The 25,332-nt window shown below is 41.7% G+C and overlaps 1 protein-coding gene across 1 annotated transcript in view; it reads right to left on the bottom strand.

Annotated features, from left to right (window-relative positions):
• The window catches only part of ADGRL4 (adhesion G protein-coupled receptor L4), a 147,295-nt gene that overhangs the window by 50,391 nt on the left and 71,572 nt on the right, over positions 1–25,332 (bottom strand). Inside the window, exon 3 of the mRNA XM_029063739.2 lies at positions 2,475–2,627. Within this exon, the coding sequence (XP_028919572.1) occupies positions 2,475–2,627 (153 nt within the window). The remainder of the gene's footprint in view (positions 1–2,474; positions 2,628–25,332) is intronic.

Genomic DNA, 25,332 nt, shown 5'->3' with positions numbered 1-25,332 from the left:
AGAAGTTGAATAACTTGCCCAAGGACACATAGCAGAAATGGTGGATCTGGGATTAGAACCCAGGTCCTTGTGACTCCCAGGCCCATGATATTGCCACTAGACAACATTATTTCTCCACTATGCCATGCTGTTTTATATATGCTTTATACATGTTTCACAGGTATGTAGTCATTTTGATAGGTATAATTAGTAACATCATTTTCTGATATTTCCAATCTGATCATATCCAGAACACTGAAAGAGATAGAAAATTTCAAAATCACTAGACAAAACCCAGAAATCTACCAAAGAACATAATCTTAATGTCATTATCTCTGTTGGACAAGAAAAGTAAAATACATTTTAATGAAAGACCTAGGGGGTCAGGTTAAAGAAAAGCTAAGCAGCTGGCATATAGTATAGAAGTTGTGATAAAAACCTGCAATTGTGCTAATGGGACAAATTTTGACTAGAACAAGAGCAAACAATAGCTGCATAATTTGTAGGTAATCAAAGCAGAAATGGAAGTCATCTTAATGAGATTTTGCCAAACTATTTTCTGCCCTCATTTGCACTATCCAATATTTAGCTATTGTCCCTATTTAATATCTACAATGACCATCATGCAAGATACTGTCAGATAAATGAAGCTTAAGAACTAGACAATATTTGGAATTAGATGTAATCAGTGAAAAGGTGCTATACTGGTATAAACACGTAAAGGATTTATTACTTTGTCCAAATTCCCTGAGGATTATTGCAGTACACAAAGAAAATTACTACAGGATTGAAAAAGAGAAATAGTTGCAATGCTTCCCAAGAAGGGTAATCCTTAAGGACAGCAACAATTGGTGAAAAATAACATTTTTCCAGAGAAGGTGTTTTGCACCGTAATCCTAAACATAATCCATCAAACAAAAATGTAGGTAGAAACTGAAGGGCTCGATATTGGGCACAGGACTTTAATACAAGCTATTGAGCTTACCAATTACTTAAAGCAGAACTGAAAAAAAAGAATTAGCAAAGAATCAGGGACATTTTTCACTGTGACAGAAATATAAAACTGTTGGAAAGAATTTTTAAATATGGAAGATATTACAAAATTGCAAAATATGGGTTCCTGCCTACATTGTTAACTCATGCCTCAGGTGCGTATAACTTCTAATGAAATCAGTGGGAGTTCTGCACTTGAAAGGCACTTAAAAGAATGGAAAAATGTAATTCTCTATGATTTGGGAATATATATGACCAGATTATTTTTTTAAAAGATGTCTTGAAGTAAAAGAACACATTTGCAAATGAAAATCATTACTTTCACATTAATTACCTGGGAATTCACATTCAAACCTCTAGAAGTATTTAATTCTAGTGTGATAATTAAGGACAAACATTTGAAAGATAACACCGTGTTACTTAACCAGCTTCTATACTAAAAGCATAAAAATAATGAAGATGAAAATATACTGAATGCTCAGTGCATTGCTGAAAAAATAAAATTCATATAAAATGCATCCTGTAAACACTACATATTTACAATCAAATGAAGGGGGAATGACAAGATTTATTTAGGCTTACATTTATTTAGGCTTACATATATAAAATGCCCAGCTCACTATGGGCAGGGAAAGTTTCTACCAATTCAATTGTGCTGTACTTTTCCAAGTGCTTAGTACCATGAGCTATACAGTAAGCACTCAATAAATACCACTAGTTAACCAGTTAATTAATTGATAGGTGTTTTTAAAGAAAGAGCCAGGCTTCAGAATTAGAGGCCATGGTTTCTAATCCTGGCTCTGCACTTATCAGCTGTGTGACTTTGTTTAAGTCGCTTAACTTCTCTGTGCGTCAGTTAGCTCATCTCTAAAATGGGGAATAAGACTGTAAGCCCCACGTGGGGCAACCTGATAACCTTGTATCTCCCCCAGTGCTTAGAACAGTGCTTTGCACATAGTAAGCACTTAATGAATACCATAATTATTATTATTATTATTTTAAAACACAAATGATAAAATAGGATACAGACCTTTAGCCTAACCAATGCAAAATATAGTAATGAATTCACTTATTGGTTTTTATACATTATACTTGTGTTTATTCATGTCAGCATCAAATTTGCTTGTTAATTATAAAATATATCATTTTTCCACCTATTTCATTTTTCATGAAAAAACTCAATTTTGCCAAAACAAGTGAATTCAAAATTTAATACCACTATTTATTGAATTGACTCACATTTCACTCTAGGCCACTAAGAACTTACTAAAACCACTTCCTCTGTAAAAGTACTATATTTTCATAACAAAATTTTTCCGTGTTTTGCAAACGGCTGAAGGATTTATATGAATAAATCAATTTGCTAAAGGGTGGCCAAAATCTTAAAGTGTCTAACACAAGCAACATAAGCCCTGGAGAATTTAAGTGTCAGTTTGCTGCTCTCTCAAATGCCTAAGGAAAGTTTGAAATGGGTGTGTTATGTTTGAAAAAAGACAACTTACCTACACAGGTGGTGCCATCATTAGTTACAAACCTGTCTTGGTTACTGCTGGATCGGAAACCAGGTGCACACATGCAGTAATAACTTCCCATTGTATTAGTGCAGTTGGCATTCTCACCACAAGGCTGCGTAGCATTTTCACATTCATTATCATCTGCCAGAAGGATACACAAATACAGTCAATTCATTACAATTTTCAGATGAGAAAACAAGGTCAGTGGATAGTTGGAATGAGGCATGATTCATTCATTCATTCCATCGTATTTAGTGAGCGCTTACTGTCTGCAGAGCACTGTACTAAACGCTTGGAATGTACAATTCGGTAACGGAGACAATCCCTGCCCAACAACAGGCTCACAATTTAAAAGGGGGAGACAGTCGGCAAAACAAAGTAAAACAAAACAAGCAGTCTGGCATCAATACTATCAAAATTAATATATAGAAGCAAAGAATCATCATTAATAAAATAGAGTAATAAATGATATATACAAATATACACAAGTGCTGTGGGGAGGGGAAGGGGGAGAGCAGAGGGAGGGAGTGGGGGAAATGGGGAGGGGAGAAGGGGCAGAGGGAAAGGGAGAGCTCAGTCTGGGAAGGCCCCCTGGAGGAGGTGAGCTCTCAGTAGGGCTTTGAAGAGGGGAAGAGAGTTAGTTTGTGAGGAGGGAGGGCATTCCAGGACAGTGGTAGGACATGGGCCAGGGGTCGACGGAGGGAGGGGCAAGAACAAGGCACCGTGAGGAGGTTAGTGGCAAAGGACCGGAGTGTATGGGTGGGCTGTAGAAGGAGAGAAGGGAGGTGAGGTAGGAGGGGGCAAGGTGATGGAGAGCTTTGAAGCCAAGAGTGAGGAGTTTTTGCTTCATGAGAAGGTTGATAGGCAACCACTGGATGTTTTTGAGGAGGGGAATGACATGCCCAGAGTATTTCTGTAGAAAGATAATCCAGGCAGCGGAGTGAAGTGTAGACTGAAGTGGGGAGAGACAGGAGGAAGGGAGATTAGAGAGGAGACTGATGCAATAATCTAATCGGGATATTATGAGAGATTGTACCAGCAAGGTAGCAGTTTAGAGGGAGAGGAAAGGGCGGATCTTGGCGATTTTGTGAAGGTGAGACCAGCAGATTTTGGTGATGGATTGGATGTGTGGGGTGAAAGAGAGAGGAGATTCAAGGATGGGATCGAGGTTGAGGGCTTGTGAGATGGGAAGGATGGTAGTGCCATCCACAGGGATGGGAAAGTCAGGAAGAGGACAGGGTTTGGGAGGGAGCTCAGTTTTGGATATGTTGAGTTTTAGGCAGTGGGTGGACATCTAGGTGGAGATGTCCTGAAGGCAGGAGGAGATACAAGTCTTAGGGGAGGGGGAGAGAACATGGGAGGAGATGTAGATTTGGGTATCATCTGCGTAGAGATGATAGTTGAAGCTGTGGGAGCGAATGAGCTCACCAAGGCAGTGAGTATACAATAGATATCTGCACCACACATCAAAATGCATGTACCAGGAATCCAGGGGTAAATTCTCTGTGTGGAGGGGATTAATGATCCTAGAATGTTACATGAACAAGTAGGTGTAAATATAAACTTTGCCTTTTCTCAATCTCTTTTGTTGTCTCTTCCCCCGCCTCTCCAACTTCAGGTGCACTTCAAGCCTTAGTTCTGAGTTCCCTTCTATACTCCATCTTCACCCATTCCCTTGGATAACTTACTAACTCCCATGGCTTCAACTACATTCTCGATGTTGATGATCCCCGAATCTATTTATCTACAGTCTGCCTTCAGGACATTTCATTCATTCATTCATTCAATTGTATTTATTGAGCGTTTACTGTGTGCAGAGCACCGTACTAAGCTCTTGGGAGAGTACAATACAATAGTAATCATACACGTTCCCTGCCAACAACAAGTTTACGGTCTCAGGCAGGGGGAAACATACATCAATAAATCAATTACAGATGCGTACACCTCCTGCCTTCAACACTATCTAGATGTCCTGCTGACATCTCAAACTAAATATTTTCGTCACAGAACTCCTTCCCACTCAAATCTTGTTTGTGGGAAGATGAGGAGTTCTATTTTGGAGACATTTAACGTGTCTATGGTACATCCAAGTTGAGATGTCCTGAAGGTAGGAGAAAGGTGAGACATCAGATGAATCAGGACTGGAGAGTTAGAGAATTGTACATTCCAAGTGCTTAGTAAGTGCTCTGCACATAGTAAGTGCTCAAAAAATACTATTGAATAAATGAATGAATTTGGGAATCATCATCAAAATAATAATTATGGTGTTTGTTAAGTTCTTACTATGTGCCACACACTGTACTAAGCTCTGAGGTGGATACAAGAAAATCTTGTTGGTTATACTCCCTGTCCCCCAAGGGGCTCAGTCTCAATCCCCATTTTACAGATGAGGTTACTGAGGCACAGAGAAGGGAAGTGACTTGCCCAAGGTCACAGAGCAGACAAGTGGTGGAGTCGGCATTAGAACCCATGACCTTCTGACTTCCAGGCCCGTGTTGTATCCACTAGGCCATGCTGCTTCCCATGGAGAGATGGTAATTGAAGAGGTAGGAGTGAATGAGTTCTCTGAGGGAATGGTTATAGATGGAGAATAGAAGGGGTCAAAGAATTGAGGCTTGAGGGAATCCCACTCTTTGAGGGTTCGAAGGCAGTGGAGAAGACTGCAAAAGAGACCAGGGAAAGGAAAAGCACGAGAGGACAGTTTCAGTAAAGCCAAGGTTAGGTAATGTTTCCAGGATAATGATTTGACCCATAGTGTTGAAGGGAGACGAGAGGTAGGATTAGGATGGAGTAGAGGCCATTGGATTGCCAATTAGGAGGTCATGGGTGAAATCACCATTCTCCCCATCTCACAAGATGTAATCTTGGCATTATCCTCGACTTATCTTTCCCATTTAACTCGCCTATTAAATCTATCACCAAATTTTGATGGTTCTACTTTTATATCTCTGAATCCACCCTTTCCTCTCAATCCAAACTACTACCATGCTGTTCCAACCACTTGCCATTTCCCACCATGACTTCTGCATCAGTTTCCTCATTGATGACCCTATCTCCTGTCTCTCCTCTCTCCAGGTGATACCTTCCTCTGCTGTTTGATCATTTTTCTCAAAAAGTTGATCATTCTGCATTTCTTGACCTCAAAAACCTCTGATGGCTGCCCATTCACCTCCATATTAATCAGTCAATCAGTCATATTTATTGAGTGCTTATTGTGTGAAGAGCACTGTATTACGTGATTGGGAAAGTACGATACAACAGATTTAATAGTCACATTCCCTCAGCATCACTTAGTGGAAAGAGCATAGGCTTGGGAGTCAGAGGTCATGGGTTCTAATTCTGGCTCTGCCACTTATCAGCTGTGTGACTTTGGACAAGTCACTTAACTACTCTGTGCTTCAGTTATCTCTTCTGTAAAATGGGGATTAAGACTGTGAGCTCCAAGTGGGACAACCTGATTACCGGCTGCTGGCCGCTTGACTTTGAGTCTGATCGGGTAGGGTCGGCTCGTCCCCCGACCCTGGTCATCGCCTGCTTATTAACATTATTGTAGTGTGCCTTACTGTAGCATGTTGCTATATTAGCGATCTCGCTTGTTATTGTTTATTGTCGTCAGACTTTGAATTTGATCAGGTCGCCCCTTAATCAAGTCTACCCCCGACCCTGATCATCGCCCCTTTTATTAACACGACTGTATTGTATCATACTGTATCATGTTGCTATATTAGCACTACCGTATTGTATCATACTGTATCATGTTGCTATATTACCGATTTCGTTTATTACTGTTTATTGTTGTCAGTGCTGCCTCCCACTTCTCTGGCCTCGCCATGTCCCTCCTCCCCCCCTCCCCCCTCCCACCCCTTCCTATCCTCCCCTTCCCCTTCCCCTCTCTCGCTCAGCTCTTTCCCGCTCTCTCCTCTGTCTCCTCCCCCCCCTCCCGCCCTAGAACCCCACTTTACCAGCGCTACCCCTCTTCCCCTTCCCCCTACTCTTCCCCCCACCAAACCCCCTCTTCACCCCCTCCCCCCTTCTCTCTTCCCCACCCATGCCCCATCCCAATCCTCTTGTCCCACCGCCACCCCTCATCCCCCTCTCCCCGTCCAGGGCCCCGCCACCTCCTTCCCATCCAAACCCTCCCCTCCCCCCGCCCTCCCCCCCTCCTCCCCTTGCACCCACAGCTACTTTCAAGTGTGGCCTCTGGAACCCCCGCTCTATTACAGGTAAGCTACCTTTCATCCATGACCTTTTCCTCTCTCGCTCTCTCCTCCTCCTCGCCCTTTCGGAAACGTGGCTCTCTCCCGAAGACACGGTCTCCGCCGCCGCTCTCTCCAGCGGAGGCCTCTCCTTTTCCCACTCCCCCAGACTCACCGGTAAGGAAAGAGGCGTTGGCTTCCTCCTCTAGCCCCGTTGCCGCTTCCGCACTATCCCTCCTCCCCCCTCCCTCTCCTTCCCCTCCTTCGAAGCCCATATCATTCGTCTCTACCACCCCCTCCAGTTACTTGTCGCTGTCATCTACCGCCCTCATTCATTCAATAGTATTTATTGAGCGCTTACTATGTGCAGAGCACTATACTAAGCGCTTGGGATGAACAAGTCGGCAACAGATAGAGACAGTCCCTGCCGTTTGACGGGCTTACAGTCTAATCGGGGGAGACGGACAGACAAGAACAATGGCACTAAACAGCGTCAAGGGGAAGAACATCTCGTAAAAACAATGGCAACTAAATAGAATCAAGGCGATGTACAATTCATTAACAAAATAAAATCCCGGTCCCACCTCCGACTTCTTCAACCACCTTGACCCCTTTCTCACCTTCCTTCTCTCCTTCTCTCTGCCCACTCTGATCCTTGGAGACTTCAACATCCATATGGATGTACCCAACGACTCCTCTGCCGCCCGCCTGCTATCCCTCCTCGACTCTGCTGACCTCCTCCTCCACCATACCACGCCCACTCACCGACTCGGTCACACCCTCGATCTCGTCATCTCCTACCGCTGCACTATCTCCTCACTCACCAACTCTGAAATCCCTCTCTCTGACCATAACCTTCTCACCTGCCTCATCTCTCACACTCCCTCCCCCTGCAAATCTTCGCTACTGCCCCACAGAGACCTCCGCTCTCTCGATCCCATCCGTCTTTCCAATAGCATCTCTCCTCACCTTGCTGCCCTGTCCTCTCTTCCCACTCTCGATGATCAGGTCTCCGCTCTCAACTCCACCCTCTCTACTCATCTCGACTCTCTCGCCCCCCTTTCCCTCCACCGCTCTCGCTCCACTAACCCACAGCCCTGGATCACCTCCTCCGTCCGCCTCCTACGCTCCTATGCTCGAGCTGCTGAGCGCTGCTGGCGCAAGTCCAAGCACCAAGCCGACCTCACACACTTCAAATTTATCCTTTCCTGCCTTAACTCTGCCCTCTCCTCCGCCAGGCAAAGCTTCTTCTCCTCCCTTATCGACACCCATGCCCGTCACCCCCGCCGATTGTTCCGGACCTTTAACTCTCTCCTTAGGCCCCCTGTTCCTCCCCTTCCCCCATCTCTCACCCCCAATGATCTGGCCACCTATTTCCTCACGAAAATCAACACGATCAGGTCTGAGCTCCCCAAAGTCACCCCTCCACCTCTCCCCTCCCCCCAAACAACCCCCTCCCCTACTTTCCCATCCTTCCCTGCAGTATCCTCAGAGGAGATCTCCTCCCTCCTCGCAAGTGCCACCCCCTCCACCTGCGCCTCGGACCCCATTCCCTCTCACCTTCTTAAAACCATCGCCCCTGCCCTCCTCCCTTCCTTAACTTCTATTTTTAACCACTCAATCTCCAAGGGCTCCTTCCCCTCTGCCTTCAAACATGCCCACGTCTCCCCCATCCTAAAAAAACCCGCTCTTGACCCCACTTCCCCCTCCAGTTATCGCCCTATCTCCCTACTACCCTTTCTTTCCAAAATCCTAGAACGAGTCGTCTACAATCGATGCTTAGAATTCCTTAACTCCCATTCTCTCCTAGACCCCCTCCAATCTGGCTTCCGTCCCCTCCACTCTACCGAGACTGCTCTCTCTAAGGTCACCCATGACCTCCTTCTTGCCAAATCCAATGGCTCCTACTCCATTCTAATCCTCCTTGACCTTTCTGCTGCCTTTGACACTATCGACCATCCCCTCCTCCTCCATACCTTATCTCACCTTGGCTTCACGGACTCTGTCCTCTCCTGGTTCTCCTCTTACCTCTCTGGCCGGTCATTCTCGGTCTCCTTCGCTGGCGCCTCCTCCCCCTCCCATCCTTTAACTGTTGGAGTTCCTCAAGGGTCAGTTCTTGGCCCTCTTCTGTTCTCCATTTACACTCACTCCCTCGGTGAACTCATTCGCTCTCACGGCTTTGACTACCATCTCTACGCAGATGACACGCAGATCTACATCTCCGCCCCGTCCTCTCCCCCTCCCTTCAGGCTCGCATCTCCTCCTGCCTCCAGGACGTCTCCACCTGGATGTCGGCCCGCCACCTAAAACTCAACATGAGCAAGACTGAGCTCCTCATCTTCCCTCCCAAACCCGGTCCTCTCCCAGACTTCTCTATCACCGTTGATGGCACGACCATCCTTCCCATCTCTCAGGCCCGCAATCTCGGTGTCATCCTTGACTCGTCTCTCTCGTTCACCCCACACATCCTATCCGTTACCAAGACCTGCCGGTTTCACCTCTACAATATCGCCAAGATCCGCCCTTTCCTCTCCACCCAAATGGCTACCTTACTGTTACGGGCTCTCGTTATATCCCAGCTAGACTACTGTGTCAGCCTTCTCTCTGACCTCCCTTCCTCCTCTCTCGCCCCGCTCCAGTCTATTCTTCACTCCGCTGCCCGGCTCATCTTCCTGCAGAAAGGATCTGGGCATGTCACTCCCCTTCTTAAAAACCTCCAGTGGTTGCCTACCAACCTCCGCACGAAACAAAAACTCCTCACTCTAGGCTTCGAGGCTCTCTATCACCTTGCCCCTTCCTACCTCTCCTCCCTTCTCTCTTTCTACCACCCACCCCGCACGCTCCGCTCCTCTGCTGCCCACCTCGTCACCGTCCCTCGGTCTCGCCTATCCCGCCGTCGACCCCTGGGTCACATCCTCCCGCGGTCCTGGAACGCCCTCCATCCTCACCTCCACCAAACTGATTCTCTTTCCCTCTTCAAAACCCTACTTAAAACTCACCTCCTCCAAGAGGCGTTCCCAGACTGAGCTCCTCTTCTCCCTCTACTCCCTCTGCCATCCCCCCTTTACCTCTCCGCAGCTAAACCCTCTTTTTCCCCTTTTCCCTCTGCTCCTCCATCTCTCCCTTCCCATCCCCACAGCACTGTACTCGTCTGCTCAACTGTATATATTTTCATTACCCTATTTATTTTGTTAATGAATTGTACATCGCCTTGATTCTATTTAGTTGCCATTGTTTTTATGAGATGTTCTTCCCCTTGACTCTATTTATTGCCATTGTTCTTGTCTGTCCGTCTCCCCCGATTAGACTGTAAGCCCGTCAAACGGCAGGGGCTGTCTCTATCTGTTACCGACTTGTTCATCCCAAGCGCTTAGTACAGTGCTCTGCACATAGTAAGCACTCAATAAATACTATTGAATGAATAAATTGTATCTACCCCAGCACTTAGAACCATGCTTGGCACATAATAAGCATTTAACAAATACCATCACTATTGTTATTATTAATAATAATGAGCTTACAGTTTAGAGGGGAAGAAACAGAAACTCCTTATAACTGGCTTTGAGGCATTCAATCAGCTCCTTTTAGCCTCCCTTACCTAACCTATCTCAATCTATACACTCCACTCTTCTAACACACTCTACTCTGCACTTCTTTATTCACTGCTGACTCTCCTTGCCCATATCCTCCCTCTGGAACTCACTCCTGCTTCATATCCAACAGTCCACCCATTCCCCTCACCTTCAAAACACTCCTAAAATCATGTTTCCTCAAAGAGGCGTTCATTTCCACTTTCTGCCTTTCCCTCTCTGCCAACTACCCACTTGGCTGTATATCCACCCCTTCAACACTTTGATATACACCCCAGCCCCACACCATTTTTGTATCTTTAAACTGTATTATTTTTGCTGCTCTAATTTATTTTAAAGTTTGTTTTCTCCTGTAGATTGTAAGCTACTTGTGGGCTGAGTTCCTATCTACCAACTCTACTTTCCCAGGCATTTGGTACAATGCTCTGTACAAAGTAAGTGATCACTAATTATCACAGATTGATTGACTGTTAGGTCTGAGAAAGTATTAGTATGGTTAACTGCATAATCACTACAGATAAGAGATGGATTTGTTAAATATTAGTATGCTCTAAATTTTGGTAAAAATGCTTTTAAAGATTTTAAATTGGACGCCACAAAGTCCTTCCTAGTACCCTGTTGGTCCCAGATTTTGCCTGCTTTGCTCCCAGTCAGTATACAGCTCAACACTGGTAGGATGAATTTAGAGAGGAATTGGCACTAGGAAAAAAAAAAAAACAGCTCTACCACATGAACTGACCCACCTTTAGTTTCTCCCTGTGGCCATAAAAAAACTTTCTACTCGGATTGCTGATGAATAATGCATCTTTTCCCTAACTTTCTGGGAGATAAACAGGTGACCTATGACCCAGGAAAGGAAAACCTGCCTAGTCACCTTTGATTTCATCTGGAGATCATTACTAGGGCTTTGATCCTGATCACATCTAGACCTTTTTGATATCCAAGGCTAGCCTAAAATTCAGTTAATATGAGAATAGGCCAATTAAACAATTATGCTTTACTCTGGAATCTTTTATCTACTCTAAATTAGAGAACATTATTACTACCTCACACAGTACAACTGAAAATAAATCATGGTAATTAAAAGTAAACACTTGAGTCCTAACACTTAAAGTACCTATTCCTACCCCTCTTCCACAGCACTGATGTACATGTTTTAATCTTGGTTGCTTTTCCAAATCTGTAATTTATGTTAGTGCCTGCCTCCATCACTAGACTGTAAGTTCCTTGAGAGCAGGGATTGTGTCTATTATATCTATTGTAATAATAATAATTATAATGATGGCATTGGTTAAGTGCTTACTATGTTCCAAACACTGTTTTAAACTCTGGAATGGTTACAAGGTAATCAGGTTGTTTACATGGGGCTCACAGTCTTACTCCCCATTGTACATATGAGGTCACTGAGGAGGGAAGTTAAGTTACTTGCTCAAAGTCACATAGCTGACAAGTGGCAGAGGTGGGATTAAAACCCACTATCTCTGACTCCCAGGCCCATACTCTATTCACTACACCATGCTGTTTCTAATAATGATGGTATTTGTTAAGCTCTTACTATGTGTCAAGCACTGTTCTAAGCGCTGGGATAGATACAAGGTAATCAGGTTTTCCCAAGTGGGGCTCACGATCTTAATCCCCATTTTACAGAGGAGGTAACTGAGGCATAGAGAAGTTAAGTGACTTGCCCAAAGTCACACAGCTGACAAGTGGTGGAGCCGGGGTTAGAATCCTCAACCTCTGACTCCCAAGTCCCTGCCCTTTCCACCAAGCCATGCTACTTCTCTCCCAAGTGTTTAAAGTGGAATGCCAGTGTTTGTGTAGAGATTCACTTTGACTGCTGCTTGATCTGGAAACAACAGTTTCTTGGATCCATATAACAAACTCCTGCCAGTCTGTTTTCATGGACAGACCCACAAAAAACTGTTCATGATATTAGCCATAGCTGAAAACTATTGACTGCTGTTTTCTTCATCAAGTTCCATAAACTAATTCAAATAATGCTAGTTCCAGCTGTTCAGAAAAAAAAAGTTGCTAGATGGTTATATAAGTAGCTGAGTTATGTATGTGAAAGGCAGATCAGACAGATTGCATAAGGAAATATAGTCTACTTGTCTTCTTTTAAAAACTTACTAAATGAGGTTTCAATACTGTACAGGAAAGAAATCATATCAGGGACCATGAAAATGTCAATAAAGAGGGGAGGGTTTGAAAATAAACAACCTTCTGTCTTAAAAATGCACAGATAAAATCACAACTCTTTCACTTTATAAGCTCTTCTTTAGAAAATAAGATTTAGCTTTGGATGTACAGTGCATTAAGACAACACTGTTTTTAATGAGGTAGTTTAACCAATTCGATTCAAATAAACGTATGTAACGAGAAGGAAATACTTCTTCTCGTATTTACCTGCTTAGGGTAAAGCAGGCCACTGGGGAGCTTGGAGGCCCCTCATCTGTCTTCTGAGCTGAGATAACTTATGTTACTGGAAGGAAGACTTGGCTATATTCATTCTTTCATTAATTTAATTGTATTTATTCAATCATATTTAGTGAAGAGTGCTGTACAATATAACAACAAACAGACACTTTAGAGAGCAGAGAACCTGATGAGTAAATTGAAAACGCATTCACTTTAAAAAAGCATTAGATGATAGGACTAGTCATTGGTCTAGAGGATAGAGCATCAGTCTGGAAGTAAAATGGTCTGGGGTTTTAATCCCTGCTCTGCCATTTGTTTGCTCTGTGACCTTGGACAAGTCACTTCATTTCTCTGTGCCTTAATTCCCTAAACAGTAAAACAGGGATTGAAAGTTTGAGGCAATGTAGGACAGGGAGTGTGACCAACATGAATATCTTCATGATAATAATAATAATAATAATGGTATTTGTTAAGCACTTACCATGTGGCAAATACTGTTCTAAGCACTTGGGTAGATACAAGGTAATCAGGTTGCCCCACTTGGGGCTCCCAGTCTCAATCCCCATTTTACAGATGAGGTAACAGAGGCACAGAGGCAACTGGTAAATAATAACTTTACAAAGACCATAATTATTATTATTATTGTTATTAACTCCTGGCATACACAGAAGCAAGGCCATCCCAGTAATGTCTGTCTCCTCTTCTAGACTGTAAGTTTGTGGGCAGGGAACATATCTGTCAATTCTGTTGTACTCTCCCAAGTGCTTAATGAAGTGTTGTGCACATAGTAAGTGCTCAGTAAATACCACTGATGGGTTGATGCATTTAACCCAGCTCATTAGCCTTTGGTATAGATATTAGTGGCTTTATATCTTTCCCCGGGACCAGGGTTTCAAATGACCTTAGGGTCATGAAGCATATGTCATTGTCCCTGCAGACATTCCAGTCTTCATACTAGTATTGGTACTATTCTAAAGGAAAAACACTGTACAAGGGCCTAGAAGCTACAGGGAGCAGTTCTGGAATCAACAGTAGTAGTGACAGTGGGAAACAGCACTGTCTAGCAGATAGAGCACAGGCCTGGGAGTCAGAAGGTCATGGATTCTAATCCCAGCTCTGCCACTTTTCTGCTGTGTGAAGTTGGGCAAACCATTTCACTTCCCTGTGCCTCAGTTACCTAATCTGTAAAATGGGGATTGAGACTGTGAGCCCCACAGGACACAGGGACTGTTTCCAAATTGATTTGTTTGCATCCACCCCAGAGTTTAGTACAGTGCCTGGAACGTAGTAAGCACTTAACAAATGCCATCGTTATGATTATTCCCAGTAATAGCATGGCTCAGTGGAAAGAGCACGGGCTTAGGAATCAGAGGTCATGGGTTCTAACCCCGGTTCCACTACTTGTCAGCTGTGTGACTATGGGCAAGTCACTTGACCTCTTGGTGCCTCAGTTCCCTCATCTGTAAAATGGAGATTAAAAGTATGAGCCTCACGTGGGACAACCTGATTAACCTGTATCTACCCCAGCACTTAGAACAGTGCTCAGCAAATAGTAAGTGCTTAACAGATACCAACAATATTAAAGAGCTTTTGAGAGTAGAGTACAAAAATGACTAGAAACATTTCCTGCCTAAAATGATCTTACAGTGTAGAGGAGTAGAATAAATAGTGGAAAGAGCCCGGGCTTGGGAGTCAGAGGTCATGGGTTCAAATCTCGGCTCTTCTGCTTGTTGGTTGTGTGGCTTTGGGCAAGTCACTTAACTTCTCTGTGCCTCAATTTACCTCATCTGGAAAATGGGGATGAAGACTGGGAGCCCACGTGGGACAACCTGATCACCTTGTATACTCCCAGTGCTTAGAACAGTGCTTTGCACATAGTAAGCTCTTAACAAATACCATTATTATTATTATTATTATTAGTAGTAGTAGTTGTTGTTGTTGACAAAAGGATTTGGAAACGAGGTTTTGAAAAAGTAGTTACAGTTACTACACAAAACTGTCATTCAACAGAATGACCTTCCTTTCCTGTTTTTACCTTGAGAAACAAGTCCAGTCTCTGCCTCTAATGTGCATGAAAAAACACATCTAGGCTCTAAATACACTCCCAAGAGAGTCTGAATGGGCGCCTGGAATTACTAAAAATTCACTGTTGAATCCTCAGAATAATTCATTCATTCAATAGTATTTATTGAGTGCTTACTATGTGCAGAGCACTGTACTAAGCACTTAGAATTTACAATTCGGCAACAGATAGAGACTATCCCTGCCCAATGACAGGCTCACAGTCTAAATGGGGGAGACAGAAAACAAAGCAGAACAGAACAAAACCAAAACAAGACATCATCAAGATAAATAGAATCAAGGAGATATATACCTCTAACACAATAAATAAAGTAATGAATAATATATACAAATGAGCACAGTGCTGAGGGGAGGGGAAGGGGGAAGAGTGGAGGGTGGGGGGGAGGGGGAGCAGAGGGAAAAGGGGGGGAGTAATTGACACCTTCATAAAATGGGCACATCAAAACTGACAGTGTTGAAGCCTTGCATACCTTTTTGACAATAAGCATGGCTGTCACCCTTCATACCTGGTAAGAATAATCCTAGCTATGGGGGTATTACTGAAAAGACATCAGTTACAGTTAAGGAGTGTTTAGGTTCCTAAACATCTCGAGGTCAGAGAACCATGGGACTTGGGAAAATGGAAGAAGGGGAAATGAAAAAAGGGTTAGAGAAAATGGTCCAGATCAGCCTGCACAGTTGTCGATACCTATAGACAAGAGCATGCTTCTAAATTTCCTTCTACCTCTTTCCCTCCTCGCTTCCTTAACTAACCTGCCCAATAATCAATCAATCAATAGTATTTAGTAAGTAGTGACTATGTAGAAAGCATTGCACTATGTGTTTGGGAGAGAACAATTCAGGAAGTTTATAGTCTAGAGAGGATGAGCTTATATCACCCCGCATGCTTCTTTCTGTCTCTGTCTAGGAGATTTGAGCTGCACAGTAGCTCCTGGATTTTAATTTGGTCTGAAACTCTGAACCTGACCAACTTCAAACTCATTGAAATTCATACCTAAAGTGTCCAAGGGGATACCAAAACCAGCCAATCTTCCTAGATTGCTCAAATCCCAGGTCATTTTTAAATCTCCTGGTACAATAAATTTGATTCAGAACCAACTTGGTACCTTCAACTTTCATCTCTAGGAAATGTGGCTTGGGAGCAGAACTGCAACAAAGTAGGGTTGTTCTTGAGTGCTTTTTCAATAGATTAATAATATGGAACATAGAGATTATTTTAATGACAAAATTGATTCTATTTTGCTTCTTTTGTTATCAGCTAATTCAATCATGGTGTATTTAGATTCACTGAATAGAAAAGAGAAAGTATCACAGATACAATATTGTGGAAGAAGACAGATTTGATTTAGAACAAAAATGGCATAATGGAAACAACATAAAACCAGAAGAAACAGGGCTGGCAAGATTACTAGGATAATCAAAACATTTACATTACCATTTTATATTAAATCATATTTTAAAAAGAAGTATTTGCCATATTTCTAGAATATTTCTAGTATTCTATTTCTAGAATACATTTTAAAATGGCAATTTCATAATATTTGGTTTGTACTAAAATTATAACCAAATGTTACAAATAGAAATACATGAATTATTCATAGTTTATTTAGGATAAATATGTATTAAATAGCATCCTATCCAAAGAGGTTTCATGTGTGGGAAACTAGTTTTGCAGGGAGGATTGGAGAGGATATGGGAAGGTCATCTTCATTCTAGGTGTAAATTGAAATTGGTTTCCTATCCTATTCTTGTAACTACAAGGATTATTTTATGATAATCTATTTCTAATTAACACCTCCTATTTTATTATGCATCAATTCAGCTGCTTTAAAATAAAGAGGAAAAGGATCCCAACCAATGCATAACACTTTGTAAAACCACCTCAAACTAACTTAGAAGCAATTTATTGAAATTTTCTAACACAGGACAGATGAAATGCTTGTTTGGAAAAAAAAAACACAAAAATTTAAGGTAAGTATGGAGTAACATCTTTTGGAAAAAAATGAAAATGAGAGCTGCAAGGAGGGAGAGAGAGAGAAAGAGAGACAGAGAGAGAGAGACAGAGAGACAGCATTTTTGTACTATGTGACATTGTGAAACTCATAAACTCTCTATATCTTAGTTTCTTCATCTATAAAATGGGGATAAGATCCCAGCTCCCCCTTCCTCTTAGGCTGTGAGTCCTTCATGGGACAGGGGCCAAGTTCAATGTGATTATCTTTTATTTACTCCAGGACTTAATACCATTATCACTGTTATTATCATCCATGCACACCCTACAATATAGCCTTAAAATATTCTTCGACTCCTCCTCTAAATTTACCAACCATGAATAGTAATCAGCTTCAGAACATCTAGAAAATTCATAGAAATCACTCTCTATGTGATATTATGTAACATTAAATGTAATGATAATAATTAATAATTATGGTATTTGTTAAATTCTTACTATGTGCCAGGCACTGTACTAAGTGCTGGGGCAGATAAGAGTAAATTGAGTCGGACAGTCCCTGTCCCTCACGGGGCTCATAATCTTAATTCCCATTTTACAGATCAGGGAATTAAGTTACAGAGAAGTGAAGCGACTTGCCCAAGGTCACATAACAGACAAGCTACAGATCAGGGATTAGAACCCATGACCCTCTGAGTCCCAGGTCTGGCTCTATCCATTATGCCATGCTGCTTCTCCTCTACTATTTTTTCTCCATTTGAAGTATTTCATAGCATAATATCATGGCATTAATTAAGATGTTGTAGTATGATTATTAGCCCTTACAAGAGGCTGCAGAACTAGAAGCCTGCTTTTAGACTGAGTTAACATTTTTTCAACCTAGTGATAAATGAGTTTTTTCAGAATCCAGTTTAAGTGGAATGATAGCCTTTTTTTCTTCCTAAAACACCCTAACGAACTTTAGTAGGCAAGGTCCTACTGAACATCTCTGCTCACCTTTGAACTCTCCTTCCAATCAGGGTCTTCAATAATTTTAAAAATTTCGTCTGCCTTCTTGAAAGTTGATACAAGATTTTTTAATTTAAAATGTTGACTTCTGGTGGAGTTAAAGTTCTAGTGGAACATTTCTCTGCTGCTTTTGGATGAAGAAGAGAAGCAGGAACTCAGTTTGTGACTGAGGAAGTGGAGAAATAGTGAAGTGGGAAGGGAATTGAATTTCCTGCAGTGATTGGATGTAATGTTCAGCAGCTGGTGCATGACATATTTTGAATTTTTTTTACATATTGTGGTCATTATAAACCAGGGAACACCTGTATAGCCATACGCCAGAGTTCTGATGAGATGTTAATGAAAGTGATATTTGATGACTGTGGACAACAGGATCCATTTTCATTTCAACTTCTTGCAATTGCAATCTTCTTGAGGGTCCTTTCTGCAAGAGTGTTATTCCCCTTCTAATTGCTGCATGCCAGGTTAATCTGCCCTTAACTATTTTCTCCCAGTTGACCTTGATTAGGTCACATTATCTGAAGTTTTACTTAACGGTAACTTTAAAGTATTTCTTCTTTCTTACATGTCCATGGTTTCCCTTCTTCATCTCATCACATAGCAGCTCTTTGGAATCCTGCTATCCCACTCAAGAGACAATACTATGTGATAAGTTTTGTTTTCATGCTGATAGACTGCATTCTATTCAATTCAATCTCATTTATTGAGCACTTACTGTGTGCAGAGCACCGTAATAAGCACTTGAGAAAGTACAGTACAACAATAGAGACAATCCCTGCCCACAATGAGCTCACAGTCTAGAGGGAATGGATTTTTCACAAATGACAGAGGTATGCTTTGATTGGTGTTCCCTGAAACAATCAATCAATCATTTTAATTGAGTGTTTACTATGGGCACAGTTCTGTACTGCTTGGGAGAGAGTACAATATAGCAGAGTTGGTAGAAATGTTCTCTGCCCACAAAGAGAAAATCAGATGTAACACATAAAATCTAATTTTCACAATCAACATTCTTTCAATAGTATACTGGCCATTTAGTCTTTCAATCTGGTGGGAAGAATGAAACTGAGATGACTTCATAGTTTATCATTTTCTAAAAGGTGACCTTGTCCTAAATAAAATAGCATGGGACTGGGACTCAAGTGATCCAGATTTGAGTCCTAGCTCTGCCACTGGCCAATTGTGAAGACAAGAACATGGTGCAGTGAATAGGCTTGCTTGGAAAAAAACAGTGGATGAGAGCTGGGGTGCAGTGGGAGAGGAAAATAAGTAGGGTAGGGAGAACTGATTGAGAGTCTTAAAGCAATTGTTAGGCCTATGTGCTTGATGAGGTGATCAGTGGGTAACCACTAGAGGTTTTCAAATAGTCATGAGATGTACTCAGAATGATGCTTTAGAAAAAAAGATCTGGGAAGCGTTATTAATTATTGGTGGGAAAGGGAAGACACTGGAAGCAAGGAGGTCTGTGAGGAGGCTGATACAGTAGTCAAGAAGTACCATCAATAAATCAGTGGCATTTACTGAGCACTTACTATGTGCTTGGGAGAGAAAAATACAACAGAGTTGGATCATAATTATTATTCCTCATTATTATAATAGGAATTTTAATTTGATTTACTATATCTTGAAATGTGCTTCCCTGGTTAGTGTGCTAATTCATTGACAGCACTAAACTCTATGTCTCCTTTTGAAGTTCTTAGTAACATGTAGATTTGCCAGTTTTAAGCTAGTATATACTTTTCATCTTCTTTAGGGTAATCACCAGACCATAGCACTATTCTGAAACCTTTGCACAATACAACTCTCCCTGAGAACCCATGTTTTCCCCACATTACCATTTTCTACATGATATAGCTTTCGTTTTCTCATAGATTCCCGGGAACACCAGCAGAAGAAAGGGGAAGTATTGACTGTGACTGGAAAAAATATGGAAGATAGTCAATGAAGTCAGGTTCCTGGGTCAAAAATCAAATTGGGACCAGTGTTATAAGGCTTCAGAAACTTTAGGTTTGCCTGCATGAGATATTCTGTTGGTAATAGAGATTTCCTAATAATAATAATGTTGGTATTTGTTAAGCGCTTACTATGTGCTGAGCACTGTTCTAAATGCTGGGGTAGACACAGGGGAATCAGGTTGTCCCACGTGGGGCTCACAGTCTTAATCCCCATTTTACAGATGAGGTAACTGAGGCACAGAGACGTTAAGTGACTTGCCCACAGTCACACAGCTATCAAGTGGCAGAGCTGGGATTCGAACTCATAACCTCTGACTCCAAAGCCCGTGCTCTTTCTACTGAGCCACGCTGCTTCTCTTTGGCACTAGCAGGTACAGATCAAAAAGCATACTTTTTCTCTGATAATAGCATCAGAAAATGTATTCAACTCACATAGACTTAGCCTTAGAGATAATCAAATTAGATTTGGAATCAGTCTTAAAAAATCTTTGGGGTAAAATCTAAATATATTCTTATTTATTAGAATTATCTGTTTTTACTGCTATTTTCTCCTTGTCTAACTCTAATCACAAAATGAAAAATATTTACCACCAATAAGAATTGTAAAATGTGAATTAAATGTGAGTTTTTGATTAAAATTATAATGTACAAGTTTCACTCTGGGGACTACTATTTGGCTGAAAAATTATGTCACTCATTCTGGAATTCTGGAAAAACAATCAAATTAAGTCTTTGTGTGATGAATATGAAAGAAAAGCTATACTGGGTCAAACTAATGATTCTCCAGCTCTGCCTCAGTAGTAACAGAAGATACTTGGATGGTTGCCATCCTTCAAATTCAACATCAAGTGTTGGCACCATATGACAGCCACAGATTTTCCTGGCTAAAGATTATGCATGAGCTTTCTGTTCCTGAATTTAACAAGTAAGATCGAGGTACAGTGCCATTAGAGGCTTGAAGTGTGTGGGCTAAAACTGTAGTAGGAAAGCAGCAAGGTAAGGTAGGAGGGGAACAAGGTGATTGAGTGCTTTAAAGCTGAAGGTAAGGAGCTTCTGTTTGATGTGGAGGTGGATACACAACCACTGCAGGTTCTTGAGGAGTGAGGAAACATGGACTGAACAGACTTGTATGTCTGTGTGTGTGTGTGTATACATATATATATTAAGAAGCAGCATGCCCTAGTGTATAGAGCATGGGACTGGGAACCCGAAGCTCTTGGGTTCTAAACCCGGCTCCACCTCTTGTCTGCTGTGTGACCTTGGGCAAGTCACTTCACTTTTCTGGACCTCAGTTCCCACGTGGGACAGGGACTCTGTCCAACTCAATTTGCTTGTATCTATTTCAACTCTTAGTTCAGTGCCTAACGCATGGTAAGTGCTTAACAAATATTACAATTATATAGGTATATGCATACCTATATCTACGTCCCTGATATATATACACATATACAACATTTATTGCCTTCCTGCATTTTATAAGAAATTGCATTTTCTTAAATAGTACAGGTAGGTTAACTATGATATCATTTGAAAGAGTATTAGAAATATTTTACAAACAGGCATAAGGAATATTGCATGACAGCCCCTAAATCATTCAGCAAATTTGCTGAAGCACCAGGATCAGATGCCCATTTTGTCTTCTAACTACCCTGGAGAAAATGGTCTTAGCGGAACAGTGAAGATAAAAATATGAAATACCTTTTCCACAACTCATTTTCTCTTCCTACATCTCTCTTTTATATGATTTCTGAGCTGATGCGTCAGAGGAATAATAATTGTTAGGGTGAAGTAGGTCAGGTAGTGCAAGAAAGATGTCTGATGATCTTCTCGTGGGAATGAGGAATTAAAATAGAAGGGATGGTAACATACTTGAAATGGATTATTTCAGAGATAGTCTGCTGTGTATGGCATTTGGGCAGTAATTCCTTTCAATGGTTTAAAAGAGTGGTTTAAGAATGGTTTAAAAATGGTTTAATGGTTTAACACAGACATACTGTGTTTTTGAGAAGCCTCAACATATCATTTCTCACGTCATTTTTTTTAAATGATCTAATTAATTTTCACTGAACATCATCTTCTAAATAGAAAGGTAAAAATGCACAAAATCTCAGAAGACTTAATTTGTTTTTTATGTGGGGTTCTTTGTTCTTGGAAGGAGAATTTGCTTAATCATTTTCACACTATGGAAGTTCTCTGATAATTGAATACTTAATATGATAAATGGATGTATTGAGCATTCTAAATGGAACTGGGACTCTTTTGATACAGACTAAAACATTTCTCTACATTCATGCATTACTAGGCTACCTTATTATAACATTCAGCCAATCTCTCTGAGTGCTACAAGCAAGTCAGAGTAAATGTTTAGTACAGAGGCTAAAATGGAGGACAAACAATCTCCTGGGAGGGACAGAAATATCAGGATTTACTAGAAAAATGTATTAAAATGGCTTGGTCCCCACCCTGCCTTCAGAATAGTTAAAAAAAAAAAGTGAAAAAGACAGCAGAAATACATGATTCGGGAACAAAGGCTTTTCTTCTTTCCACACAAAAACAACTAAAAAATCCCAGTCAAGATTTTGCTTCTATTTGCTTTAACTTCTGAATTTTAGATAGATTTGAAACACAGTAATAATGATAAATACATAGTAAACACTTCGGAGTGTGTGGGGAAAGTGGCAGATATTCAGATTATACAATCAATGGAAAGAGCCTAGGCTTGGGGGTCAGAGGTCATGGGTTTGACTCCTGGCTCTGCCACTTGTCAGCTGTGTGACTGTGGGCAAGTCACTTAACTTCTCTGTGCCTCAGTTACCTCATCTGTAAAATGGGGATTAACGGTGAGCCTCATGTGGGACAACCTGATTATCCTGTATCTACCCCAGTGCTTAGAACAGTGCTCTGCACATAGTAAGCGCTTAACAAATACCAACATTATCATTATTATCTCATAGTATAAAAGTGAGGGAGAATAGGTACTTTAACCCATTTTACAGATGAGGAGAGTTTGCATTCACTTATGAAGCTTAGACCTATGCCATACAGGGCTACCCATAATGGAAAGGGCTAAGCCTAACTGTCAAAGTCGATTCACCTATGCTGGGCAGCAGCAGCATGGGAAAGAGTCAAAGGTGGATGATCAAGTGATCAAAACATTGATTAAAGACAATGCCAGAGACTTGAGATTTTATTGTGCCAAAGAAGGCAGTGATAAAATACTTCCGTATCTTTACCATGAAAACACACACTATATACACACACCAGAACGACTTTATGGCAGAAAATGGGACATTCTGAAGAGGGTGTGTCCACGGAGTTGCTTTGCCTCAGAGACTAAGATAAAAGATAAAGAAACTGAGAAACAGAGAAAACAAGGACTTGCCCCAGGTCAAACTGGAGACAAATGGCAGAGCCAGGATTACAGCCTGATATCCTGATCCTCCAAACTCGGTTGGATCCTAAAACTGCTTCTTTAGTACTGCAGGCCCCTCTCAGGGTCACACCTGGAGAATTTCCAATACTCTACCAGTCTCAACTAGAGGAAGGAGTGTCAAGCAGAGGCCTACCCTTTCCATTTCTAGCTTGGGCAGTGGCAGGCAATCTGCTACAAGTCCAAACTCACCTGTGCTGGGCAGCAGCGGCACAGGAGAGAATCGCGGGTGGAGACACAAGCTTACTGTGCGGAAGGAGGCAACGGTAAACCCCGTCCATATTTTTACCAAGAAAACTCTATGGATACACTCCCAGAACGATTGTAGATGGAGGTGGGGCATTCTTGGAGAGATGTGTCCATGTGATCGCTATGGGTGGGACACGATTTGACGGCATAAGACAAGACAAGTTTTGCAGGAGTTACCACTGACTTTAAAATAAATCACCCACTCAAATCAGCAATGTAAGGATACAAAAACTGGTTCTATGAGAGTTGTAGCTGCAGAATCACAATGCAGTGCATACAAAGGATAGGAACCAGACTGAGCTGCTGTCCCAATGGGCAATTCCAGAGAGCAAAGAGTTTGTAATGAGCCACTTAAAATTGCCTAACTGAACAAATTAAATAAAAAGGAAATTAATACTAGAGAGGTTAAATCATTTACAAAAATAACACATGCTTCTTTGAGCCTTAAATTAAGAGGCAAAAGAAAGACTATCCTGTCACCGACTTTGCTTCTCAAAAGGATATGATTTTGAGTAAATCACCTAACCTCTTAACTTCCTTATCTACAAATGGTGAATAATAATATATTTTTCCTTTTGCCACCTCTTACCCACCCAGGCATTCTAGGAGGATTAATTAGTTAATGGCCCATTTCTCGTCTTGCTCCCTGCCCTTCAGAACTTTTCTAAATGCAAGGTTTTCTCTGACTTCTAAGGTAGCTCAGAAATACAAGAGATATTTGTGATGAACTCTGTAATTACTCATTATTAAGCAAGCTTTAACTTATCCAGTTTCTGACTTCAGAATTTTCACATTTCACCATAATGCTGCATTAGCATAGAATTCTGCTGGAATTTAAATGATCTCTTCTTTGTGATTTTAGTCATTTTTTTCAAATCATTCATTCACAGATGCAACTACTAAAATGCAGTGCCTAAAGCATAGAATGGTTCTTGTTTTTAAACAGGAAAGAAGGTGATTAAATTCCTAGTATACAAAGAGCATCCTAGGCTGTCTGTAATTGCCCCTTAATAATTGGTTTACTTATTATTCTGCTTCTTTACTCATCCAGGAGTAGAGGATAGACAGAAGTTTAGGTTCACTTGGACCCAAGCTCTAACTTCACTGGGATTTCATTGTCCATGGATCAGTCCCTTATTCTGTCACCTGATACCAAAAAGGCAACTGTCACCTTTAGGAGTCAAGGGAGGGCCAGAGTCTACTCCCAACACAGTTAGTGCTATGAAAAAAGCATTCATTCATTCAATCTATTTATTGAGCGCTTACTGTGTGCAGAATACTGTACTAAGTTCTTGGGAAAGTACAATACAGCAATAAAGAGAGAGAATCCCTGACCACAACAAGCTCACAGTCTGGGGGTGGGGGGGAGATATACACCAATACAAATAAACAGACATCAATGTAAATAAATAAAATTACAGCTATATATATCTGTAATATATAGCTGTAATATATAGCTGTAATAAATAGCTGTAATTTTATTTATTCACATTGATATATAATATATATAATATATATGTGCTGTGGGGCAGGGAGAGAGGGGAAGAGCAAAGGGAGCAAGTCAGAGTGACCATAGGGACCAGGGACAATCTTGTGTGGGGAAGCAGCATGGCCTAATGGATGCAGCATGGACCTGGAAGTCAGAAGGACCCAGATTCTAATCCCAGTTCTGCTACATGTTTTCTGTGTGACTTGGGTAAGTGTCCTCTCCTGGTTCTCCTCTTACCTCTCTGGCCGATCATTCTCGGTCTCCTACGCTGGAGCCTCCTCCCCCTCCCATCCTTTAACTGTTGGAGTTCCTCAAGGGTCAGTTCTTGGCCCTCTTCTGTTCTCCATTTACACTCACTCCCTCGGTGAACTCATCCGCTCTCACGGCTTTGACTACCATCTCTACGCAGATGACACGCAGATCTACATCTCCGCCCCTGTCCTCTCCCCCTCCCTTCAGGCTCGCATCTCCTCCTGCC

Source organism: Ornithorhynchus anatinus, chromosome 4 (assembly GCF_004115215.2).
Source record: "Ornithorhynchus anatinus isolate Pmale09 chromosome 4, mOrnAna1.pri.v4, whole genome shotgun sequence".
Taxonomy (NCBI): Eukaryota; Metazoa; Chordata; class Mammalia; order Monotremata; family Ornithorhynchidae; genus Ornithorhynchus; species Ornithorhynchus anatinus.
The sequence above is the reverse complement of the archived record's forward strand: the minus strand, read 5'-3'. Positions and strand labels throughout refer to the sequence as shown.